This window comes from Mus caroli, chromosome 1 (genome assembly GCF_900094665.2).
Source record: "Mus caroli chromosome 1, CAROLI_EIJ_v1.1, whole genome shotgun sequence".
Classification (NCBI taxonomy): Eukaryota; Metazoa; Chordata; class Mammalia; order Rodentia; family Muridae; genus Mus; species Mus caroli.
In genome coordinates, this window is record NC_034570.1 from 154,647,800 (window position 1) to 154,674,551 (window position 26,752).

A 26,752-nucleotide genomic window follows, 5' to 3' on the forward strand; every position below is an offset into this window, starting at 1 on the left:
GAGAGAGAGAGAGAGAGAGAGAGAGAGAGAGAGAGAGAGAGAGAGAGAGAGAATAATGTTGTGTGGGTGTAATTTGTCTCTATGAACATAATTTATCATTTTGAGGATGTGGAAATTTCAGTGTGAATGGTTAGCTGTGGCTTTCTTTCCAGGTGCAACCCCTAACCCGTTTTCACCCCTGTTTGTTAGTTTAGTGTATTGATGAGTTGAAAGGACACACCTCCACAGCCCTCTTAGCCCTTCCTGTACATTCAGCTTAAGCCTTTTAACAGTCTGCTTAAAAAAAAAAAAAAAAAAAAAAAGAAAGAAAGAAAGGACCTTCTAGTTACATAATATTTATTCCTGATAGACACAGGTTCATCTTCTAAAGAAAAAGATGTCAAAGCTGTCACCATGTCCTTCATTATAAGGAGATAATTTAGTGACTCTAGCCTTAATTTTGTTGCCTTCCTATAAATGATTTTCAATGTCGGTTCACAGGGAAGGGAAGGCACACTTGTATTTTCACTTTTCCTAGACTTACTCCTGGCTACCTAATGTGGCTTCATTTTTTCCCTCTCATTTTGGTTTACTTCCTGGAATGACTTATCCTGGGTATTTTGGTCTGCCCTGAATATTACCCATGTTAGTGACCACATAAGGTAGTCATTTAAAGGCATGTCTAACTAAGAGGAGGCTTAAATAATATCAAACCTAACTTTGAGTTGCAGAATATATTTTGCTAATTGGAAGGTGAAATGCAAACCTGCCTGCAGTTACCCAAATCATAGATTCGACATAGCGCTTGCAGCCACGAGTGTTTTTATTTTAAATGCTAAGCTTAGCCTTCTGGTTGACGCATTTTTTCCCTTTTAGTTGACATCAAAGTTTAAATGATTGTGAAAGATGTGTTCCTCTTTTACAGTTGCAACACCAAAGCAATCAGCCAAAGAAAATAATGTAACATCTTGAAAGCAATGTGTAATGTTTTAGTATAAGTGAATAATCAGCCTTTGAGTTTGCTGTTGTTGGTTCTGGGTTGTTTGGGAAGGCATTGTATTCAGTCTTGGTATCATGCTAATGAGAAATATTACATCTAAATGACTTAAAGATTGCATTTTCAGAGTAATAATCTAGACCACACCCATACTCTTAGGAAAGTACCATTAACTGAACGCCCCCCCCCCCAGCCCCAAAAGAAAATAACATTATTTCCAGCATCAATTTTCCTGCTTAGGGGTAGAGAACACAGACTTGTGTTCAAGTGACTGCATTCAGCCTGGGGTAAGGCAAAGGTACGTGTGAGTTAGAGAACACAAGGTTAGAGATGAACAAATTCCGATCAAATGTACAGCATGAGGACTCTAGCTAACGACATTGCACTACGTGGGCAGGTCTTCCCCTGGTAAGGAAAGAGAAGTGGGTAAGTTACCGGTAGGGAAAACTGCTAGAGGAAGTTTCCCAGGGTCTTCATCCCACCTGTGAAAGATGTAGTTATCAAGACACCTGAACTTGTTGACTCTAGACATAGAGACTGGAGCGGACACCTACTGGGTCTGCTAAAGCTGAGGAAATGGTTTAACCTGGATGTTTATCCTCTGCATCTTCTAAGGAAGTGCCTTTATCTTCCCAATGCAGGTTTTTTTTCTAATACGAATCCCGGAGTTTTGCCCTATTGCTGTCTCTGCTTTCCCAACTAGAGGCAGGCTCCATCAGATGGACACCAATTCACCACACCTTCTAGTCATTCAAAACCACGGAATGAAAGTGGAAAATGTTTCCAAATTATATCTGATTCATCCACTGAGAAGCGGTTCACATACACTTCTCAGTGACTTATATTTTTAATTTAGACCTGAAGTTCGAGGTTGCGTGACGAGCTTAATGTCCTTTATAGAAAAAATTGACTCTGAAGAGCAGACTTAGAGAAGCATTGGGCTTGTGTTCATGGGAGCATGCACACTGAGGCAGAATGTCTTTCAAAAGACCAATGATTATCCCATTGACTTTACTTGTGATCCAAATCTATACAACCTGGGCTTTGGAAATACAATAAAATACTGTCACTTTGCTCTTCAACAAAAATAGTCACATAGACACCTTTCTTTCTGGAATAGAAATAGATAGATATTATATGACTTTCAAGTTCGTTTCTGTACTTTATTTCCAGTTTGAATTCTATACCTTCCTTCAAGAAAATTGTCTACAGAGAGTATGAGCAGTATTTTAAGAAAGAAAAACCACGATCTAACAACTCAGGTAAGCCTACAAAATATATTTTTTAAATTATTATTATTATTATATTGGTGTTTGGACCTACAATCCAATGAACGCAAAGGAAAAAGAAAAAAAAGGGGGGAGGCTGGTGAGATGGCTCAGTGGGTAAGAGCACCCAACTGCTCTTCCAAAAGTCCGGAGTTCAAATCCCAGCAACCACATGGTGGCTCACAACCATCTGTAATGAGATCTGACTCCCTCTTCTGGAGTGTCTGAAGACAGCTACAGTGTACTTACATATATAATAAATAAATAAATAAATAAATAAATAAATAAATAAAACTCTACCACTGATCTATATCCCTGGTCTACATATAAATTTTTATTCTGAGACAAGGTCTTTGAGGAAGACTATGAATTGTGATTTTTCTGTCTCGGATTCTCAACTAGATGGGATTATAGGCCTGTGCCACCAGACACAGCCTGTAGTTTTTATTTTAAATATAATTTTTCGTGGAAAATATTGTATTCTTTATACTTAAAGTATGTACATTGTGAACTGGTCAGATGGCTCAGTGGCTAAAGGTAATTGCTGCTAAGCCTGAAGACCTGAGTTCCATCCCCAGGCCCCACATGGTAGAAGGAAAGAACTTAATCTTTCAAGTTGGCCTCTGATCTCCACACATGCACCATGATACAAGCACACAAACACACCCCACAATAAGTAACTAAATATTCATTTAGTTATCTTCCATTATAGGATATGCGATGTTTTTGTCAAACACCAGCAGTATAATATGTATGCTCAGACCCAGTGAGAATAGGGGACTCCTTCAAATTATTGAGAATTTTGTAGATGGTGAAATTTAAACCAAACTGCAGTTCTTCTGAGCATGGGGAAATGTGGAGTTGAACAGATCACATGTTACACAGCCAGCCATGCCTTTAGCCTCGGTCAATAAAGCCAAACAAAAAGTTTCAGTGTTTCATTTTGTGTTTATTCATTTAGCAAACCACAGGTGAGCACCTTCTGTGTGAATTAGGCACTATGAGCAAGCACAAGAGTAGACAAAGTAAACTTAGACTTTCCTTAGTTGGCTAGGCACTGGTGTGCCCTAACGGAATGAATTTGCTATTGTTTCTATCCAGCTTCCTGTACCCATTCAAAGGAGCTGCATAGGTTTGATCCTCTGCTTTTCCAATAGCTATGGCATTTGAAGGAAACCTCTCTTCTTTCTTTTTTTTCTTTTGTGCTTCTTTAATCAAACACTAACTTATTGAGGGCTCTGAGATGTTAACTATATGAACCTATTTCCCAGGAATGACAGCGGTCATCTCCAGGGAGAGCATCTTCCAGTTGCGTTCTTTGCCTTTAGTTTGCTCGCCTTCCCCCAGCCTGGTGATGGTCTGTTATCCATCCTAGGCTCATCTCCTGCCTCTTCTCCTGCCCCACCCCTTCCACCTCCTGCTCTCACCTGCGTCTGCTGGTCTCTTTTACTCTTTTTTTTTTAATTTATTTACTTATTACATGTGAGTACACTGTAGCTGTCTTCAGACACTCCAGAAGAGGGCACCAGATCTCATTACGGATGGTTGTGAGCCACCATGTGGTTGCTGGGATTTGAACTCAGGACCTTCGGAAGAGCAGTCAGTGCTCTTAACCGCTGAGCCATCTCTCCAGCCCTCTCTTTTACTCTTAATTCTTCCTCAAATCAAGTCTTTTCCTTCAGAAAAAAAAATCACCAGCAGAATATTTTTCAGGTAAATCTTATCTAGAAAAATGAAAATATCTTTCTGTTCCTTTACCTCTTCCTCTCAATGCCTCCACCCTTCCCTTCCTCTCCAAAGTCAGCCACAACTGTGGTTTTTACAGCTACTTACCCAGGCGCCATGTCCTTTAGGACAGAGCTTGGATCCCCACCCTAGCCTGGCTTAAGTATCTTTCCTCTCTTCTGTATACTCCCAGCACCCTGAACTTGTGCTTGCCTGTTAGAGATGCTGTGAGGTTTAATGAATACAAAGTATTTATCCTATGCTCAAACATGACAAGAGCTTAACAGAAGTTAGCTACATTATTGTTATTGCTGCTATTCCAGTTATGAATTAGGTCTCCATGAGAGCAGGCCTATCATAATATTGTTGATATGTCGACACAATATTTTTGCTCATTTTTATCTTCTTGTGCCTTATGATTTGTATATTTATTTACTTTTAAATAAAGAGACAGTTAGGTATTCTGTTAATGATCACAACCTAGGAATGCCGCATCTGAGGCTCCGTAAAGGTGAATTCTGACTTTCAGTCATCTGCCAGCTGGTAGAGATGACTGAGAATGGAACATCATGGCACAGTGTTAAGGAAGAACAATACGGAACATTCTCCACTTTAGTGGTGAGGAGAGAGAGAAAGCCGGTATTGGGAGGCCAAACATGGGTGTGGGTGGGGATATAAAGATGCATTTTAGAACAAAAGTGGAGAACATGAGGGTTTAGATCAAAGGTTCTCAAACTCTGGGTTGAAACCCTTTAGGGATTGAATGACCCTTTCACGGGGGAGACTATCAAAAAACACAAATATTTACATTATGATTCATAGGAGTAGCAAAATTACAGTTATGAGGTTGCAATGAAAATAATTTTATGGTTGGGGGGGTCACCACAACATGCTGAACTACATTAAAAGGTGAAAGCTTTGTCTTGAGGGAAATAGAGGGACACTGAGATCATTTAAGTGGGAGAGAGTCGGATCCAGATTAGCACTTTAGGTACAGCTTTCAATATTACTTTATGAGTGTCAACCAATTGCAATGCCACACATGTAGGAAAATGCCATCATAAATGCCATTGTTCCCCATGCTAACTGAAAATTAATTAAAAGCTTTGTTCTCTCCAAATCTGGAAGCTGGATTAGAGAATAGCAAGTCCACGGGCAGAGAAAATGGTGATGTGGCTTTGGTGCCAATCCAGGAAACAAGACAGCGGGGAAGCTGGGGTGGAGAACATTAAATGGATTCCAAAGATACTTAGGAGCTAAAATCAACCCAACAGGTACTTAATTGGATGGAGACAAGAGAAGGGGATTATGACTGACATCAAAGTTTCTGGATTGAGTCGTAGAATATAGAATGTACTGTGTACAATGTAGAATGTGCCACTCAGTGAGAAAGAGAACTGAAAAAAAAAAAAAAGAAGGATGCTTGTTTGGGAAGATAATGAGGTCAGATTTGGAGTCTGGGGTAGAATGTAGAATGTCTACCTAGTGTTATCAAAGGAGGAGCAGGTGGGTATAGGAGTTTTGCTTTTAGGTAGGAGAACTGAGCTAGATAGATACAAATATCCAGGAGACATCATAACCAGGTTACAAAGGAAGCTCTGGGGGGGGGGGGGACACAAGATCACTCAAGGGAAATATAATGAGAAGAGGAGGCTATAAACAGAGCTCAAAGGAGCAACAGAGTCCAAGGGATAAGCCAAGAAAGCAATGGTCACCAAAAAGCTTAAGAAAGTCTTCCTAGAGAGGGTGGAGGAGAGGTGGAGGCTGAGATTCCCTGGAAGCAGAGACAAATGGCACTAAGAGCAATCGGTACTCATGGAGAGGGCCATGAAGCCTGCATTCTGCAGTAGTAGTGGGCTGAGAAATGAGGACAGGGAGTGAATGGCAGGTGAAGAAATGGAAACAGACAGAAAGAATAATTCTTCCTGAAATGTGGGTTTGACTGGGAAGAAGACAGGGAAGTTCTGGAGATCAATGAGAGAGAGATTCAAGGATATTTGGGTGCAGCCCAGGGATGCGATGTTTACTGATTCCATAGAAAAGCTACCTGAGGGGATAACTGATGGATCTAGATACAGAAGAACCAGGAAGTGCTGCCATTAAAAGCTGTTCCTTAAGTGGAAAGTCTCTGTCCTCGATGGGAGTCCCAGGGTGGGGCATTACGGTTATACTCCAGCTCAGAGTTGAGTGTGTTCAATAGATTCATAAGAACCATGTAACTTGTAAGTAAATGAGAACAGATTCACCAGGCCGAGAAGAGAAGGCAGGTATTCAAAGCTGAATGCTCTGTGGCTTTCGCCAGGTTCACCAAATATCGATGTCATTGCTTGGCAATGTATTGTGCTGGATGCACATCGACAGAAAGGGCCATGGCCAGGCTGGAGACTTTTGAACTGACAGAAGAAGGCACCGGTAGTTTTTCTGAGAGAGAGAGACCACTGTGACAGATGTCCTGTCAGATGTCTTTTGTAGTGAGTTCCCGTGTCGCAGCCTTGTTAGTCAGAAGTAGATCTTGAAGGTTGGTGAGAACAGCCTGGATCTTGTTTAAATCCTTTCACTTTAAACAAACGTTAGTTTCCTGTCAGCGCCTGTGCATTGAAGTATATGTTTAATGTGGGGCAACTGGGGAACTGGAACGCCTCTTTTTATGCAGTCCCTTCTTAAACTCCCAAGGATGCAGAGCTGGTGAGAAAGGAAAGGTGCAGAGGATCTGGCTGAGGTCTGACTGAGCGCTAGTTAGTACTGCCTAGCTCTAGCCCTGTGTTATTTTACCTTCCCTGTGTGTTTCCTTTTCCAAACACTTGGGGTGTGGTTCTAGCTGAGCTCAAACCAGTCATGTTTCTTCAGCCCTGCAGTAACAGGAGCCCAGACTTAGTTTACTAAATTGAAAGCAGAGGAAGTTGTTTAGGGTAGAGTCTGAAGGTGACATCCTAATTAGGTTTTTGGACACCTAGACAGTTGGGAGAGGCCAGATGCAGTTTCAGGAATCCAACTTGGGCTTCAAAGCATTGAATCTCCACATTTTTTCTAACGGAGGTTGTGAAATCCATGTCCCCAGATGAGCTTTAATTGATAACTGCGGCTGTCTTGTGTGATATAACTCTTTGTTCAGCTGAGAGCAAAGGATCCGATTAACTCATCTACTATGCTCTTGCCAATTCTTCAACTAAATGAGACTGGCTACTGGCTACACAGTCTTCTCCAGCCGTAAGGTACATCACTCCTTCCCCTAACCTTCCTTCCCTTCCATCAAACCATCAGTGGAAAGGGCTTAGACTTTGTGGCTGGGGTAGGAGAAGCTCCTCAGCCTTGGGTCTACTGCGTGGACTCAACTGTATTTGAGTCACAGTTCTGAAAACATCCTTTCGTTGAGCCGTAATTATAAAGAAGCAGGAAGGGAGTTAAATAAATACCCCAAACTGTCAAAATGCCCATTGAAGTAAGAGGTCTTACTGGGTCAAATAACCTAGGAAGGTTTTTCTTGGCAGCTGGCATTTGTTGCCATATGATAGCAACAAACAAATAACCATGCAAGAGAGGCAGGACAACAAAATACCGTGACAGTGCTGCCAGTAAGTACTGGCCTGTGGGCAGCCTGGACACGTGCTTCCATGGTAAGCCAGGATGAAAGGTAACATTCAGAAGACAGGGTCAGCCTGTGACCCTGAAGAAGAAGAGAAGGTCAGAAGTCAAAAGAGGAACCCATCTGGACTATTCTAGGAAGGCCGGGGTCTTAACTTGCCCCTAAAGAATTAGGGAAATATTTTTCTTGGGAGTTCCAAGACCTGGATTCTCAGCAATGCCAGGGAGCCACTGACCAACCCTGGGTGAGCCAATCCCCACTCTCCATCCTTTTCTCCACACTCATAACCAAGCTTTGTTAACTATCTCTAAACTGAGGCATAAAGAATGTGGCCTCCATGATCTTGCCCAGAGTCAACAGAAAAACAAACAAAAAAGCTCCTGGCATAAAAACAATATAAATTTTAAGATGGATGCTTCCACAAAAGGAACAGGACAAGAGTGGCCAGGAAGATAGGAGCAGAGAAGGCAGGGACAGGATGAGTGTTGCCAGAAAGATAGGAACGGAGAAGGCAGGAACAGGATGGCAATGGCTGGAAAGATAGGCAGAGAATGAAGAGACAGCACCAGAATAGAGAGATGGGAGCGGACCAAGGAAGCCCGGACTTCTGCTGAGCTGTGACAAATTGCCACACATTTAGTGCTTTGGGAAAAAATGAATCAGCCAGATGTCCTGGCACATAGCTATAATTCCTGCATTGGGAAGCCCGAACAGTAAGATCATGAGTATGACAGGACAGCTTGGGCTACATGACAAGACTCTGCCTCAAAACATGAGTAACTTATTCTTCTGTTAACAGCTACAGTTCTGGATGTGGAGGATCAGAGCAGGATTCATTGGGTTTAAAGAGAGGTGTTGGCAGAGCTCTGTCCCTTGTGAAACCCCCAGAGAAGTCTCTCTCTTGCTTTTTCCTTCCTTAGAGCTGCCTGTGTTTGTTGACATGTTTTCTCCTTCTGCCATTTTCACAGTCAGCAGAGTGGCGTCTTCTAATTTCCTTCTTAAGTTTCTCTTGTGACCCTTTAGTGTGTATCCTTGTGACTATGTAAAACTTACCTGGTGACCCAGGAAAATCTCAGACTCCCGTAATTAACCATTAATTTAATCACAGGTACAGTCCCTTTTATCACTCAAGACATTGCGACATGGAAGGGAGGACCATTGTTCTGCACACCAACACACCTAACAGAATCATCACATGCTATCTTCCATCCTATAGCAAGTCACCATTGTCTACACAGCTCCCAGGCAGACCCTTGCTAGCACTAAACACCTTGTTGGCCCCACCCCTATTCCATAGCCAATACGTTCTAAAACTCAAAGGTTTCATTTCCAGCATATATATCTGGTATTTTCTTTGTGGAAGACTTCCACTATGCCCTTCATCTTACCAGTGTCTCCTTCAGAGCCTTCTATTAGTTTCTACCCCAGTTTCTCCATAGATCAGTTTTAAGAAACAGACAGCACTTAAAAATCAAAATCTGGATGAGAGAGAGAGAGAGAGAGAGAGAGAGAGAGAGAGAGAGAGAGAGAGAGAGAGAGAACAGAGTTAAATGAAAAGCAACAGAAAAGTTAAACAAAAAACATCTTAAAAGTCTGGGTCATGCTGTATCCTGCTGAAAAAACTTAACAGCCTCACTATTATCAGATGAAAAACAAAATTCCAAATGTTCTACCCGACCCTCAGTTGGACCGAAGATGATGATGCCTATGGTGTTTCTTTCAATGCCTTGCTCTCTTACCTACTAAGTGCTTCAGTGGCCATCGATTGCTCCCTCAGTGGCCAAGTTTTCCGTTGTCTCAGAGCCTTTGCACTTGCTGATCTCACTCACCCATCTCTGCATTCCTCGGTCTTTGTGCCTCATAGAAAGCATCACTTTCTCAGAAAAGTGTTTGGCAGCCCTGACCCACTTCCTAGTCACAAGCCTGGAGCAGACTTCTCTCTGCAGTGCTCGACAGCAGCAGTTTTCCCATCAGCTAGAGCTGCCTTTGTTTTTTGATACACGACCCTTCCATCTTCACTCTTCTGAGAGGCATCTTCCTTGATGTTATTCCAGTTTAAAATTAAAGACCTGTGTGATTGTTAGAATGTTTCGCTTGATATTTCTCATCTTGTCTACTTCTCATCTATGCATCAACCACAGACTGATGATATCTAAGACAGTATGAATACTTAGTATATGATGGATGGATGGATGGATGGATGGATGGATGGATGGATGCAAGGTGTGAGGTGCTGTATAAAGAGATGGCTTAAAACTCAGTACCTAGAGTCTGGTAGACTAAAGTTTAAATCATAGCTTTGCCTTTTGTTGCTTATGTGATTTAGAATCTGGGGCAAACTATCTCTCAACTCTTTGGGTTGAGGCCAAGGATTCGCCTTTCAGTTCTTATATGATAAGTCATAATGGAGTTGATGGAATAGCAAAGATGCAAGAGAAGCAAGCCAACATCAGGACCAGGAGGAGTGACAACAATCATCTCAGAACCTTTCTACATGTTCCTCTTGCTTAGTAGCTGTGTCTTTCATGATCTTGAATATAAGCAATTTCAAACTTCTCCTCCCTTAGGACTTCTTGGACCTACTTTATACGCTGAAGTTGGCGACATCATTAAAGTTCACTTTAGAAACAAAGCAGACAAACCACTAAGCATCCATCCTCAAGGGATTAAATACAGTAAATTTTCAGAAGGTAAGATGAACTTATTAACCCTCTGATAGGAGAAGAAGATCACTTTAATATCATTGCTAAATATTAAGACTGCTGTTGTTAACCATACACTCTTAGAGAAAATTCTTTTCCTGAAAATTGTAATTATAAAAATTGAACTGCTTTCAGTTTCAGAGAGGAAAACAAATGGTTTTAGAGTCATCTAAACACTGGGATTGTGTTGGGTTCCTGTTCCTGGTAAGGTGGGTTGGAAAATTACCTCATGTTGATGAATCTCTCCATTCCATATGTTCATCTTAAAGTGGAAATAACAATACATTCTAGGATTGTTTAAGACAGATGCAAGTCAATGTTCCTATGATAAGTACAAGCAAGACTCATCACCAGGCGGATAAGTGCAGGGCAAATGGATTGTGCTTGAACTCCATGGCTACTGTGCTTCTCTTCCCTGCTCCTGTGGCTTCTCATAGGCATAAACAAACCCCATGGTAAGGCAGGGTGAGCAAACATTTTTTTTAAAGCCAGCTACTAAATAAATTAATACACTCAGCTTTTCAGGCAATAAGATCTATGCTGTCCTGGAAAGAGGAGGTTCCAGTTGAGGAGTTACCTTCATTCAATTTGTTTGTCAGCCTATTTGTGGAGCATTTTCTTGACTGTTAATTGATATGGGAGATTCTAGCTCACTATGTATGGTACTATCCCTGGGCAGTGAGCCTGGGCTGTATAAAGAAAGGAAGCTGAGCAAGCCAGAGCAACATATTCATGAGCAGAGTTCTAAGTGATCTCTGCTCCAGCTTCTGCCTTGAGTTCCTGCCTTGGCTTCCCTTCATAATGGATGGTAGCTTGTAATTGAGGCAAACTTTTGGTCAGTGTTTTATCACAGCAACAGAGAAAGAAATTGGGACAATTGGCAAGTTCCTGGATGAGACGGGGTGCCCAGGGATCTCTTCTAGGTTCCCCAGATTCATACAGTGATGAGCCTACTTATTGGGCTTCTAAACTAGAGCTCAGCAATACAGAGCAGGATAGGAGAGCAACATGCCCACACAGTCTCTTTCAAGTTCCACTCCCAGCGTGGGAGAAGGTAAGAGTTGTGGACTCTGCCCCTCAGCTCAGCTGTTTGCAGAGGGAATGGACTTTGTGACATCGTTCATCTTCCTCCAATGTTTATTTGATCCCCCATTACTCAGTCAGCAAACGCTGGTGAGATAAAATTATTGAAAATGTGCCCACACATCTGTGCTAGCACATATAGCATTGCATATGCATGCCTGTAGTCCTTTAAGTTCAAAATAAAAATGGTAAATACAGATATGTGGGAAACATTAAAATTTAAAAAAAAACTTCCCTAGAAAACAAGATGTAATCTTAGTTCAGAGTTTCCTTCATGTAGAGAGAAGTCTCTTGTGCCTCACCCCTCCGTGTTGAAATACTTTCCTCCTCTTTCCAGACACTTCTCCATATCTGTGTCAGCACTGACCATCACCTATTGTCTACCTCTCTAGTTAGACCTACTTTTGTGAGGATAAACTAGCTACATGGTGAGCCAGCTCTGTAAGAGTCCAAATTCTTTCTCCCAGGAGTAAATGTTCACCAGGCAGACAGTGGGGGGCAGAGATAACAGACATAGGTTTGAGATTCTATGGTTGCGGGTAGCTTAAAAATGGGCTCCCTCCCCTGTTTGTCAGAACACACAAACTGACTTGTAGAAATACAATTCCCTTCTAATGGTATTTTAAGCTTTGTATCGAGTCTGGGAAGACAGCTCAGCAGGTACAGTTGCTTACTCAACAAGCATGAGGACATGAATGCAAATTTCCAGAACTCCCATAGAAAGCACCCATAACATCCAGTGCTTGGGGAAGGGGGACATGGGGGGTGGGGACAGATGGCCTGTGAGGCTTGCTGGTCACCACCTGAGCTTCATGTTCACTAAGAATCTTTGTCTCAAGGGACTAAGGGCAAGAGTGACCAGGTCTTCAGATGTTCTCTGGCTTCTACCCATACACAGGCAAGTGTACCTGCTCATGTGTATATTCAACACACACACACACACACACACACTACTTTAAAAACCCCAATTTTCCGTCACTAATTTTAATCTGAATGAAGTTAATTTGATTTCCAAAAAGTCTATAAATAGCATACATTACACTAAGGTTAAGGTCATGAAAGAGTTTTGTGATCCAAAGACTTTGAAATTTTGAGTGATCATTTTAAGAAAGCCTGTTTCATGATAAATCTTAATATTGTTATTGTTCTTTCTTCTCTCTATCTTTCTGTCTCTCTCCCTCTCCTTCCCTCTATGTCTTCGTGTGTCTCTGTCTCTGTGTGTCTCTGTCTCTCTGTCTCTCTCTGTCTCTGTGTGTGTCTGTGTGTCTGTGTGTCTGTGTGTCTGTCTGTGTGCATGTGCACACTAAGGATGAGACCCAGTATCTCAAAACTGCTAGACAAGCACTGTCCCACTGAACTCCATTCCCAGATCCTTGATATTATTCTTTCATTTGATTTATATTCTTGATCTATCTGTGGAGTTGCTTTGTACTATACTACAAAATTATTTTTAGACTTATATGAAACATATTAAATTATATTTAATATTAAAATTCTATTACACTTAGTCGCCTGCTAGTAAGCTAGAGTCCTAAACTTAAAAAAAAAATCCAATAGAGCTTGTATTTTGCATCTAAGTACTACAAAATTCTGTATATGAAAAGTTAGTTCTCGTCTCCAACATGCCCAGGATCAGAGAATCAGAGGTTAGGAGGACACAACATCTGTCCCCAACACCAGGAGTAACTGGGACCGGTGGGACCCAGGCTCGCAGGAACTCCACCAGATCAGTGACAGGGGTTCCTTCCAGTCTGTCTGGGCTGGTGCCCTGAGCAGACTTGGGTGCGAACTCTGCAGCCAGCCCCACAACACCCAGAGGCAGCTCCACTCCCAGGCACTCTAACACACCCAGGATCAGAGGATCACAAGGTCCCATGAACTTAGTCACACCAGAATCTCAAGGCCCCAAAGTCAGCTTGACTCCCAGGAACTTGGACACACCCAGGATCTCAGGATCACAGAATCCAAGAATCACAGGATCACAGAGACAGCTTGATTCAGAGGAGTGCTGACATAACCAGGATCACAGGATGGACAGGCTCCAGTCAGATATAGCCAGGGCAGGTAGCACTAGAGATAACCAGATGGTGGGAGGTAAGCATAAGAACATAAGCAACGGAGCCGGGTGTGGTGGCACACACCTTTAATCCCAGTACTTGGGAGGCAGAGGCAGGTGGATTTCTGAGTTCGAGGCCAGCCTGGTCTACAAAGTGGGTTCCAGGACAACAAGGGCTATACAGAGAAAAACAAAACAAAACAAACAAACAAAAAGAACATAAGCAACGGAAACCAAGGTTACTTGGGCATCATCAGAACCCAATTCTCCCACCACAGCAAGTCCTGAATACCCCAACACATTGGAAAAGCAAGATTCAGATCTAAAATCACTTCTCATGATGATGATGATAGAGGACTTTAAGAAAGACATAAATAACTCCCTTAAAGAAATACAGGAGAACACAGATAAACAGCTAGAAGCCCTAAAAGAGGAAGCACAAAAATCCCTTAAAGAGTTACAGGAAAACACAATCAAACAGGCGAAGGAATTGAACAAAACCATCCAGGATCTAAAAATGAAACTAGAAACAATAAAGAAATCACAAAGGGAGACAACCCTTGAGTTAGAAAACCTAGGAAAGAGATCAGGAGTCATAGATGCAAGCATCACCAACAGAATACAAGAGATAAGAGAATCTCAGGTGCAGAGGATACCATAGAAAACATTGAAACACAACAGTGAAAGAAAACACAAAAAGCAAAAATCTCCTAACCCAAAACATCCAGGAAATCCACGACACAATGAGAAGACCAAACCTAAGGATAATAGGAATAGAAGAGAGTGANGATTCCCAACTTAAAGGGCCAGTAAATATCTTCAACAAAATTATAGAAGAACACTTCCCTAACATAAAGAAAGAGTTGCCCATGAACATACAAGAAGCCTACAGAACTCCAAATAGACTCGACCAGAAAAGAAATTTCTCCTGTCACATAATAGTCAAAACACAAAATGCACTAAACAAAGAAAGAATTTTAAAAGCAGTAAAGGGAAAAGGTAAAGTAACATATAAAGGCAGACCTATCAGAATTACACCAGACTTCTCACCAGAGACTATGAAAGCTAGAAGATCCTGGGTAGATGTCATACAGACCGTAAGAGAACACAAATGCCAGCCCAGACTACTATACCCAGCAAAACTCTCAATCACCATAGACAGAAAAACCAAGATATTCCATGACAAAACCAAATTTACACAATATCTTTCCACAAATCTATCCCTACAAAGGATAATATATGGAAAACACCAACACAAGGGGGAAACTACACCCTAGAAGAAGCAAGAAAGTAATCTTTCAACAAACTCACACAAACATAATTCCACCTCTAACAAGAAAAGTAACAGGAAATAACAATCACTTATCCTTAATATCTTTTAATATGAAAATTAATATTCCCAGCATATCGATTGAAATTCAAAAATATGAGGAATTAGAAATTTGTCAGCTGTCATACTGTGGTCTCTTTAATTTGGTAATGGGAGAAATATGTCCAATATTGTATAATCCATATACACTTTCTGCTTGTTTGTACATGACAGTATCTTGCTGTGTGCCACATAATGGTCTTGAAATCAAGCTTCTCCTATCTCAGCCTCTCTATTAGTATGATTGTTTATTTGATGTTTTTACACTATACTATGGTTTTCAGAACAGCTTACATATCTCAAAATTATTTATACAGCCAAAAGAAATGTAGACAATTAATTTGGGAGGTGGCTTATAAGAGAACAGGAGTGAGACTGAAGGCTTTGCTTGATATTTATAATTATTGTATCAATTTTGAAGAAGAGGAGTTTATAAATTACTCTTATTTGAGATGAATGCTTTTCAAAATCATCACAGCCAATGAACCAGAACCTTACCCTCACCTAACATCTGTGCCACCCTCCAAGCAGAACCATTGTTCATTGAAATAGTTGATGAATGACTTCATGGATAGACCATCTTAACACACATGCCATTTCTTAAATGAATGTAATCTGTTCCCTGCGCGCTGAGAATGACGACAATCACTCAAATCAAATAGCTTTGACTGTAGCCTGAAATCTGTATCCAAAAATTGTGCCTACAATTTATTCCTTGGTGCAGCAGAACTGTCAACTCTTAGCTTATCTACTATGAGGTAAAATCCTTTGGTGATGTGAGGGATATTCAAATACAGACTTATTACAATGAACTCCAATGTCCAAAATCTGTTATTATTTTGTGTGTGTACCACAGTAAGAGCCAAGACTTTAAGCTCTACTAAAAACAAAGCAAACAAAAAGACTTTCTTTATTTATGCTCATTTAAAAAACTAATAGTGATATATTATTTTAAAATATCATACAGTTAATATATTTGGAGTGATTTGAAATTTATATTGAGAAAAACGTGTGTTTTTTCAGTATTGCTGTAGATAAGCATCTATGTAAGACTGTTCAATTGATTGTTGTTTTATATCAAACTACTTTTATAATATTTTTATTGTTATATTTTATAAAGTTTAAAGAATATGGTACAAAATGAAAGGTATTGCAGGTTTTGAAGGGGGGCTCTCCGGGAGGAGTTGGGGTACAAAAAGGAAAAAAGAATGTGATGTAAGTCTATTTACTCAAAATATGTTTTAAATGTTAACACATTCAGAAAAGTTGAAATTATGTATCATTTCTCATCATAATGCAATAAAACTTAAATCAAACAAAAAAGGTAGTTCTTTAGAATTTTCATAACATTCAAATTCTTAACACAGTTTATTTTTTACCAAGTATGAAACAAATTATAATGATTAATATAAAATTTCTTACAAAGCACAAAAGCAGCATTTTCCATTTTAAAAAACCCTCATATGTCTACGCAGCAGAATCAAATTCATTATACAAAACCAGCATTAATTTGCCCATTGTCCAATTTATAGCTTCCAAATGAATGTTCTGTTTCTTTGCATGCACAGGGGCATTCACTGTGTTTAATAAACAGGAGAGGGAAATTCACTCAAGAATAATAACAGCTAATGCGTGAGTAGCCTGAAGGGTAACAGAACCTTACAGAACTTCACTTTTCCCTGAAGCTTGCATGCACCACTTAGCACTTAAAAATGTACTGGGGGTCTCTCTGAAAATAATTCATACAGCATGACGGGGATAAACTCATTATAAAGTTGACTGGACTGAGCAAGAAAGAACTGAGCAGAGCTCAGAACTAAGCAGATACAAAATGAAGGAGACCTCTTGTGTAAGATGTTTACTCTGCCACAGGATGGACGAGGACCTGTATGTTCTGCCACAACCCATCCTGTCCATTTCTCTTCTTTCCAATTTAGAATTTTAACTTTATTTGGATTACAAAGTCAAAATAAGATTTATTTAAAAAAAACACACACACTTCACAAATGCTTCCTCTAAATGGCTGTTTCTATTTTATTTCATATTGTGTAGGTTACAGAATGAGAAATATAGCACTTGTGTTTTATTCTGGATGTAAAATGGTGTGCAATGAAAAGAATAAAAGCATTGATAAATTATCTTCTAGTACTTTTAGTGATAGTCCTGTGTGTACTCACAGGATACATTCATCCCATGTACAAATCCATATTGTTTGCTATGTATTTCCTGGTGCCCACAATTCACCCCTTAAACAGTTAAAATTACCATTCAAGCATACAAAACGCTATCTTACATTATATTGAGAAGTGGAATTTTTCTTTTGGATATCCATTTGTGTTGCCATAGCAACCTTTTCAGTACCTGCATGCGTGACACAGAATTCTGTTTTGTACAGCTTTTAAAACTCACTGGGAGTTACACTTGAGTGTGAGCCACTAAACTTTCACAAATAAATTTGATGACACAGGAAAATCAGTCAAACACCTAGAAGGCAATTCTTACACAAGTTCCTCTTCAGGACAGGCAGAATAGAATGTCATGATTATAGCCTCCGAATTGAATAGTCATGGGGAAAAAAAACAGGTCAACGCCATTGCAAGCATCATGTGTTTACCCTGGTCTCTTGCATCTGCACCTGGCACAGAGCCCAGGATGCTTGGGGTGGTGGTGAGGGTCGTGGCAATCATTGTTGAACTAAACTGAAGGACTGAGGACTTATGAGAAACAAGGACACTATATTATCCTCCCTGCGCTCAGAAATGTATTGTCAGACTATAAGCAGTTATATTGTCTTATTACCAATTTTCCTCACCTTAAAATAGATACATTACTGATGTAGATTCCATGTGCGTGTTTTATTTTTTCATATGTTGGAAACCTGATCCTTGATGAGACCATATGAGGGGTGGGACCTTTGGGAGGGACTCAAGTCATAGAGTCATAACTCTCATGATAAATTTTGTACCCTTAGAAATGGAACTTAGGGTGAAGCACCTTCAGCTTCTATGCGCCTCCTGAGAACAAGATGAAATGAGGTCCCCTGTACCAAGGAGGGCTTCATGAGAGCACTATCATGTTGAAATCCATGTGTAGCCTTAAGATACATGAAGAATGGCTTGCTTAGATGCCACCCAAGCTAGGGAACTCTGTTATAGAAGCCTAGAACCAACCCAATCTAGTCTTTCTCAGATGTGTTAGAACACAAGAGCACTAGAATATTTTTCATCTAAACATAGGGTCAGATCTGTAATGCTCAGACTCGAGAAGCTGAGACGGAAGGACTGTGATTGACAAGACAGCTTAGGATATGAAGGAAGACCCTGGAAACCCTGTGTCCGGAATACAAACAGATTAGACTCTCTCTCTCTCTCTCTCTCTCTCTCTCTCTCTCTCTATGATAGTCCTCATAACGCATAAAAAAAGTATCTCTAGAAAAGGAATTATTTTACCTTAATTTAAGATAAAGGGCTTTAAAGGAATATCAAGAGCCCTTGCCAAGTTGACAGGAGTACAACCCAAAAGTTTTGATTTTGATGTCAAGGTTTGTATGCCTTCTCCCTCAGCCTAGCAGAAAAGCCTAGCCTGTCGTGATTCATATAATATAACAAATATTTAATCATAAATTGTGATAGGAATTGGCTCAATGTGTAAAATGCTTATTACACAAGTGTGAGGAGAGGAATTTGGATCCCCAACTGGAGATGTGGCTATGGTGGCCTCCTGTAATCCCAGGGCTTAGGGGGTTTAGGAGGTAGAGACTGGGGATCCTTAAATCCAGCTGAGTATCTAGATCTCTGGTTTCAAGTAAGAGACTCTGCTTCAATATATAAGGTGGAAACCCTTGAGGAAGATACCTCATAGCAACCTCTAGGCACATGATGCCCATGAACACACATGCAATCATACACACACACACCTACATATCACATATACATATACAAAACCAATCAAATAATTTAAAAAAGACCATCATCACCGTGCAGCATAGAAGTCAGAGGAGTGAGCTGTATTTAATCGGAAATCTAAAAGATAAGCAGACATCTTATCAGACAACCTCTTACCCCACAAAATAGGCCAATTTCTGCTTTTGGCGAGGCTGTAAAGACAGAAGGAAGATGCTACTTCCCACTATAGGAATCCTCTGTGGGGTTGCAGCAGCTAGGCCAGTGGAAGCTTTAGTTCAGGAAACACCATGTCTTAAGCCATGAGGCTGTGGAGGAAGAGTCACCTAGTAGAGGGCAGCATGCACGCCTCATGCAGGACAGCTCGAGGAACCACAGGCCTACCAGTTGTTGCAGAAAGCCTGAACTGGGAGAGTGGTCCACCTTATCAGTCCTGTTTGTGTTTGCTTCAGAGCCTTCAGAGATAAAGTTCCCCATTTGTCCTTTGAGACGCTTCCTCAGAGACTTTTCTATTGAGAGTTCACATTATAACTCACAGAAAGTTACTTAAGATTTTCTCTTTCCTTGGCCCCTGATCGTTGTTAACATTCAAATCCTGTTTATTGCTGGAGTGGGAGTTTATCTGATAGTAAATATTAGGTATTAGCGTTCAACCTTTTATGATGGGATAGATGTAATACACTCAATTGTTGATTTTTACTCTAGAACATGAGTCATAGTCTCAAGTACCAGTGATAGTGAGGTGAGTAGTTAGACAAAAAAAAAAAAATTATTGTAATGGAAACTAGTGAGCAGAAAGTAAACAAACTACCCACAGCCAAGACTCCAGATCAGCCAGATTTTATGTCAGAATTTACCTATGCCCCCAGATTGCTGAGATTTGCATTTTGTTTGTTTTTAAAAGAGCAATCACTGATGTAGGGTCCTAAATAATACATCCAGATTTGCTCATGGCATTTAATTTGTTTTCGTATTTTGCAATCCTAACAGATTTTAGCTATGAGTTGGTGACCTTTCAGCAAACATGGATTGAGCATATATTCCATGCTTCTCGTGTGCTATGGAAGATACCAAAGATGCTAAGCATACATGGTCTAACCCCTTCCCTTAAGGAATCCACACTCCAGCAATCAAAATGTGCAGGATGATAATCATTGTAACCCAGTCAAAAAAGAATATACCACAAGTATTTAATTATGAATTATGATAAGTACTATAAAAGCAAATATATGTAAAACAATCAGAGATAAGGGAAGAAGTATCTGGTATTTGTCTTGGCTTCAGAAAGGTGAGCATGCATTTATCTAAAGGATAATGGAGCAGGAACACTCTAAACAGAAGGAACTGTATCTGCAGAGACCCTGAGTGAGATAGCATTGAGCATGTCTAGGGTACAGGGAGGAGGCATGGGGGATGGATGCATAGTAAACGGTAAGAATCACATATCATGAGGTCAGAGAGAAGTTGGGTCCACCCATCATATGTGGCATTGTGGTCAATGTAAGGGATTTTGTGAAATAAGCAAATCCAGATATAACTTCTCAACTCTTCCATTGTGTGGCTTCCGTGCTTAGAACCCTACCCAGCGCATCTGTATACAGCACAGCAGCAAACAAGACCCGCCACCGGAGTTGACCAAGCAAGGTGCCTTGTTTCTCGCTCGTACCTGGAGAACACAGATGTGTACTGATGCCATCAAAACTCATGCCACATTTTGAGCGCATAGATTTTATGAAGATGGTTAGGGAGGTTGGCAGTGCTTCAATATTAACACTTAGGGAACTGTGTTTGAGTCTTTCCATTATGTGCCATGAAGGAGAGTCAAGTGTGATCAGGAGAGAGACGGAAGATTAGAAAATACCTGAATTTAACCGGAAATGAAAAGAATACCAGGTGATGTTAACAATACATTAGAGGGTGTGAGGAAATTATTACAGCATATTAATGTATTTTAAAACCCATTTAGATAAAAAAAAACTGAAGATGAGCAGAACACTCTCGAACTGCGATATAATGTCATGTTAACATGTGTTGTTGGGTCTCAAAAGTGATGGGGACAGAAAGAGAACTTGGAGGGAAAAATAAAACTTTTCAGATGTGGTACAGACTACAGACCTACAGGTGAAGGAAGGTCTGACATGATCCTGCCCTGCCACCAGTATCACAGGCTATTGCCAAGGCTATTGGCTACTCCACATATCTGATGGTAAGGCTGAAGACGGTAATTGCTGAAGATACAACTTATTTATGTTATTGAACATGGAGAAGTTGAGCTGGTGCCCACCTAGACTAGCAGTCACCCTTACTGACTAACTACCAGAGGAGAAATAATTATCAATTTTATCCAGCCACAAACTCTGCAACCTACAGCAGAGAATGATCTGCCTGCAACACATACTGGTACAATAGTGGTGCAAATGTTATGGTAGTAACCAACCACTTCCTGATTAGAGGTGGCAGAAACCCAAGGCTGGATGGATCGTGAACCCTGGTGATAACTACTATTATTCTGCTAAAGGAACAGTAAAGCGATTCCCCATGACATTCTCCTCTAACCATAGATCAGTGCCTTGCTCATTCATCATCAGAGAAACTTCTTCTTACAGTAGATGGGAACTAATGCAGAGACTCACAACTAGATGATGGAGGGAGGGAGAGAGAGAGAGAGAGAGAGAGAGAGAGAGAGAGAGAGAGAGAGAGAGAGAGAGAGAGAGAGAGAGAAAGCTAGAAAGACCAAGCATTTCTCTTTTCAAAAGTGTAATCACTTCAGGAAAAAATAGTTCCCACTGGCCCTTTGCCCATAATATGAAACACTTCAGGATTGTTTCCCTATACTCTGATGGTCTCACCTTCATGCCAAAGAGAAACCCTGGCATCAACTGATGATAGAGAAAACTTCACCTAATTGAATGAAGAGTGTCTCTGGCAAAGAGGAAGCCAGTCCCTCTCGATTGCTTAGGACCCTGACCTTTCCCCTTCCTGCTCTGCTTGCTCCATCTCTACCACGTCTCAACCCTCCAAACTCTTTTTAATCTAGGTTCTTCTTCAAAAGCGGAAGACTAATTTCTACATCACCCCTCTGCTGCAGGAGGGGATGCCTGGTATGCAGAGGTTTTCAATGGGACTTTGCACAGTGAAGCAAGGCATTTTCACCCTGGGACAGACTGGCTTCATATGCCCAAGGAGTAGACTACGTGCAGGAGCTGGATGCAGGGAGCATCAGGGTGGGGAAGAGCCAGAAAGACCCAGTGGCAAGGTGCAGCTAAGAGACAAACAAATAAACAAACAAACAAAACCAGGGCTAAAGATGATTGCCCTGGAAAAGAAGACATTATATTTTTTTCAGATCCACACAAAACAGCATGCAAACAGCATACACATCTCATGCTAACAGTAAGCTAGCATGACTTGTAAAGAACTCTGAAGAGAACATACTGATTCGTGTATTATGAGGTGGTTTATTGATAAAACATGATTGAGTCTCTGATTACATGCAAACAGTTGTTCTAATACCCCGAAAACTAACTTGGTCAGCCATAACTAGTCTTTGCTAGTAACAATTATCCCTCAGTGCATTGTGGAGTGTAAATATGGGGACAGAGGTTGGTGTCTATGGCATGTGTGTGATCCCTCTGAGAATAAAGTTGCTATGAAAGGCAAGTGATCTGCAGAGAGCTAGATCTCTTGCTTTCCCCACACTGGAAAGTGGTTGAAAACTCTGGATGTCTTTGTGGCTGTCATTTCTCCAGGGGCTTCTTACCCAGACCACACATTCCCTGCTGAGAAGAAGGATGATGCCGTGGCTCCTGGAGAAGAATACACCTATGAATGGATCGTCAGTGAGGACAGCGGGCCCACACCTGATGACCCACCATGCCTCACCCACATCTACTATTCCTATGAAAACCTGACCCAGGATTTCAACTCGGGTCTGATTGGGCCTCTGCTTATTTGCAAGAAAGGTAAAAACAATACCTGCAGATCCAATGACAGCAAAGATGCTGGGCTGGCTGGGAGATTATATCGGGCTGAAGTTTGGGAGAACCTTGGTACCTTCCTGTAGGTGAGGCAGGAGAAGGGGGTGGAGATCAAATCATGACTAAGAGAAAGCAGCACTTGGTACTGGCTTTTCTCACTTCTTCTAAAACCTCCCTTCAAGTCTACTCTGACATGGTGCCTGCATACTCATATAAATAGTAATGTTTACTTCAGAGCCGGGTCTATCCATTTTGAAGTGGACAACACCCTAGTTACTGAGAGAGTTCCTGAAAATAACGTTGGCTGGTACAACTGACATAGCTGAAGTTCCTGTTGGTGGTGATTTGGTTTATAAGCATGTGTAACTCCAGTTTTATTTTTGCTGTCATTTGGTTGAAGGTGGGTTGGTTGGTTGGTTAATTGGTTGGTTGGCTGGCTGGCTGGTTGGTTAGTTGGTTGGCCTTTTAATGTTTTTAGTAGAAAGGACCTTGAACTCATAGTGATATTTCTGCCCTAGCTTCCCTAGTGGCGGATCCCAGGTGTGAGTCATCATCCCCGGCTCAGCTTGATTTCTTAAAAACAAGTCGAACAATTTAGGTGTAGTTGACAGATTTTTGGGAATGTTGATTTTTGCCCACCTATGTAGATCTGTATTTGTGAGGCTTGGAATTTGAGGCCTTTAAAGAATGAATGGACTATAGTCTAATGCTCTAGACAATTTCACTTCCGTTTTAGTGTGCTTTGTGCATGAATGAAGCAAAGCAATGATCCAAGGGAGGATGTCTGAGTTCAGAAAAGCATATAAATAAATGCTAGTAAGTAATCCTAAATATTGACGGAGCAGCTCTTTCCCAGAGCTCTCTCAGGACAGAGCAATTTAAACACGATTGCCTGGCACATATGTAGATAGATTATACCTGGGAAAGCATGAAAGCAAGACAGAAGGCCATATGCAGATTTGGAGTGCACTGACCAGATTGGGTTCTATAGCTATGTTCTGACATCCAGCAAGGATAACATGTTTTATAAGTTGAATGTAAGTGTTTGTCACAGGAAACATAAAATCACATCTAAGAACAATCCAGGGGACAAAGTGCACCTGAGGTGAAAGGTCCTCATCAGGGCATTGTTCACCATGGGGCATCCTTTCGACTGTGTCCCGACAGTCAGGAAATCCATTAGCTGTGCTTCTTAGAAATACACTTGAGTTTCTCTTTGCTTCCTTCACTTACTCTAAGAGACTTCAACCCATCTTTCATTAAAACATCCACAGAACCACAACAAACTGTACCCTGGAGATAATGTCATTTATACCGACACACAGATCATAGACCTAGCTCTCTTATTCATCATGCAAATATATTTTTAAATTTCCTGAAATATAAAAGATTCTGTGATTGCATTGGGAAAAACTGTTAATCTTATAAAAGGCACTTTCATTTGATCACTGTTTTACTCATATAAATATGGATTCATCTTGATACAAACTTGTCTCTAATCGCCTGTCCCATTTAATGAGGACGCTCCATTCAACACAGGTTATGTGGTCTGGTCTAGAAGACTGGAAGAAATGGGGTTTTTCATTGTTGATGATGTTAGATTTTGACTTTTCGAGGTAAACTTTTAGTAATCCATAATGGATTTGAACTCCCTATGTAGCCTACCTGTCCTCAAACTCATGATCCTCCTGTCTCAGCTTCCTGGGTCCTGGGATTATAGGAATGCATCCTAACACCTGACTGGGAATGTATGATTCAAATTTATATCAACATTACTTGTTTCTAGCCTCAAATTCAGATGTGTGGGAACATGGAAAGTACTCTTCAGTCTGGAACTGGATAGAAGCCTGTCTTTTCTCTCTCAGGCACCCTGACTGAGGATGGGACTCAGAAGATGTTTGACAAGCAACACGTGCTTCTATTTGCTGTGTTTGATGAAAGCAAGAGCTGGAGCCAGTCACCATCCCTAATGTACACAATTAATGGCTTTGTGAATAGGACGATGCCAGGTAATACAGGGGCCAGACACCATTAAGCAATGACAGTGTCCCGCGTGTCCAACATTGGTCCTGTTCTTTTGTTAAGGCAGGAGCTACCATGTTCCCTGGTTTCCAGTGCCTAGTGGTGCAGTATCACAATCTTATGCAATGATTCGGTGATTTTCATGATTTTACCATCATTTCTGTCTTACCCAGGAAGTACAACAGATAAATCAGAAGTTAACAAGGAACCTTACTTGATGCAGCCTTGTTAGGTGTGGTGTTCTAAGCATATCAATGTCTGCTCAAGTGCAGACTCACTCTATAACAGTATGCTCTACCATTTGAAAATCTATTGATGAATAATGTCCAGTGGCATGTAGGTTTTCTCTTCCCATCTGCAGATAGAATTTTGTAAGAAAGTAAAATCATACAAGCTGTTAAGTGTGTGTGTGTGTGTGTGTGTGTTTGTGTGTGTGTGTGTATGACTTCCACTGTACCAGCTAATTTTATGTTGCTATAACAAAATACTGAGTGCTGGCTACTATATAAAGGAAAAATGTTTTTTAAAAAAATTCAGTGTTAGAAGCAGAAAGACCTAGACTGGCAGCTCATCAGCTCAGCCTTTGATGAGGGACCACTTATCTATGTCACAGTAGGGCAGAAGAAGCAAAAAGGGAAATGGCTACATGTAGAAGAGACTAAGAACAGGGATGAGGCTGAGGCTTGCTTTATAATAACTTTATAATAACTTGCTCTCATGAGAATTAACCAAGGTCCCATGAGAACTAACTGTATTAATCACTTCCAGGAACAGCATCTCCAGTGTCCTAACCGCCTTCCTCTAGGCTCTATGTTTCTAGGTTCTACCATGTGAAACTCATCACACAGAGTCAAGCTTTTGTATATGCACCTTTGAGGAGACATACTGTAACCATAGCAACCACTTATATCACTTCTTTTCTCTGTCTTCCTAGTAGAACTGACTTATAATGAAAAATCCAGTTCTAGTAAAAAAACAGAGAGGAAGTGATATAGATGGTTGCTATGGTTATGGTACGTCTCCTAAAGGAGGAAAGCCTAGATTTACTCTTTCTTTGTTCTCATGGTGATTGGGAAACTTTATTTCTCTGTGGGAGATTCTAATCTTGACTTCTATTCCAGATTAACATTTCAAATTTCAAATTTACAATCACAAGATACAAGATAATGGGCTAAGAAATGGTGTCTTAATATGTATGCGTGTATACACAAACATATTAAGACATCCCATAATATGTATGTATAGATATCCCATAATTAATATATATCGTATTTATTTATGTTTAGTGTAGGAAAAATGAAAATATTTCTCGATTAAAAATTCTGGGGGCTGGTGAAATGGTGCAGCAGCAGGCAAGGGTGCTTTTCTCCAGGTCTGATCATCTGAGTTGGATCTCTAAGAACCTCATGGTGCAAAGAGAACCAACCTTCACAGATCGTCCTGTGACCCACTCACATGAATCATGGCATTCATGCCCATGCCCATACACAAAATAAATAAATAAACTGTAAACAAAAGCAAAAATTCTCAACTTCATCATGTATCAATATCGCCAATGGCTTGTCTTACAGAAAAAACAACATTGTCAAGAGTCGGGTCTGATATTGCTTTCGATCTTTATTTTATTTCATTTGGTGCCATCTTCTGCCTGGCTCATGCAGCTCTGAGTATTGATTCTGAGTTCCAGAACTAGGCTCCTGCAAACCTGAGACCGCACTAACTGACCTCCAAATTGGATGATCTGAATTTGCATCTCATTCCTTTCCCTGACTCTGTGTGGTCCTTACCAACTAGGAGTCTTAACATGCTGTTCCCAGAAATGGAATCAACAATCCCACTGTCTGTGTCCTGACAGGGAGAATAATCCATGTAAATATATAAAAGCTGAAATAGTAAACTGAATGTACAATATATATACATACACACAAATATATATGTATGTATGTATGTATGTATGTATGTATGTATGTATATATGTGTGTATGTATATATGCATATATGTGTGTATATATATGTATGTGTGTATATATACATATATACATATATACATATATACATATATACACATATACACATATACACATATACA

At 40.6% G+C, this 26,752-nt stretch overlaps 1 protein-coding gene across 8 annotated transcripts in view; it reads left to right on the forward strand.

Moving 5' to 3' along the window:
- The window catches only part of F5 (coagulation factor V), a 69,049-nt gene that overhangs the window by 533 nt on the left and 41,764 nt on the right, over positions 1–26,752 (forward strand). For all 8 annotated transcript variants that reach the window (XM_021171696.2, XM_029482578.1, XM_021171713.2 and 5 more), the window contains exons 2-5: positions 2,150–2,238; positions 10,120–10,242; positions 22,414–22,626; positions 24,507–24,650. In XM_021171696.2, the coding sequence (XP_021027355.1) occupies positions 2,150–2,238; positions 10,120–10,242; positions 22,414–22,626; positions 24,507–24,650 (569 nt within the window). The remainder of the gene's footprint in view (positions 1–2,149; positions 2,239–10,119; positions 10,243–22,413; positions 22,627–24,506; positions 24,651–26,752) is intronic.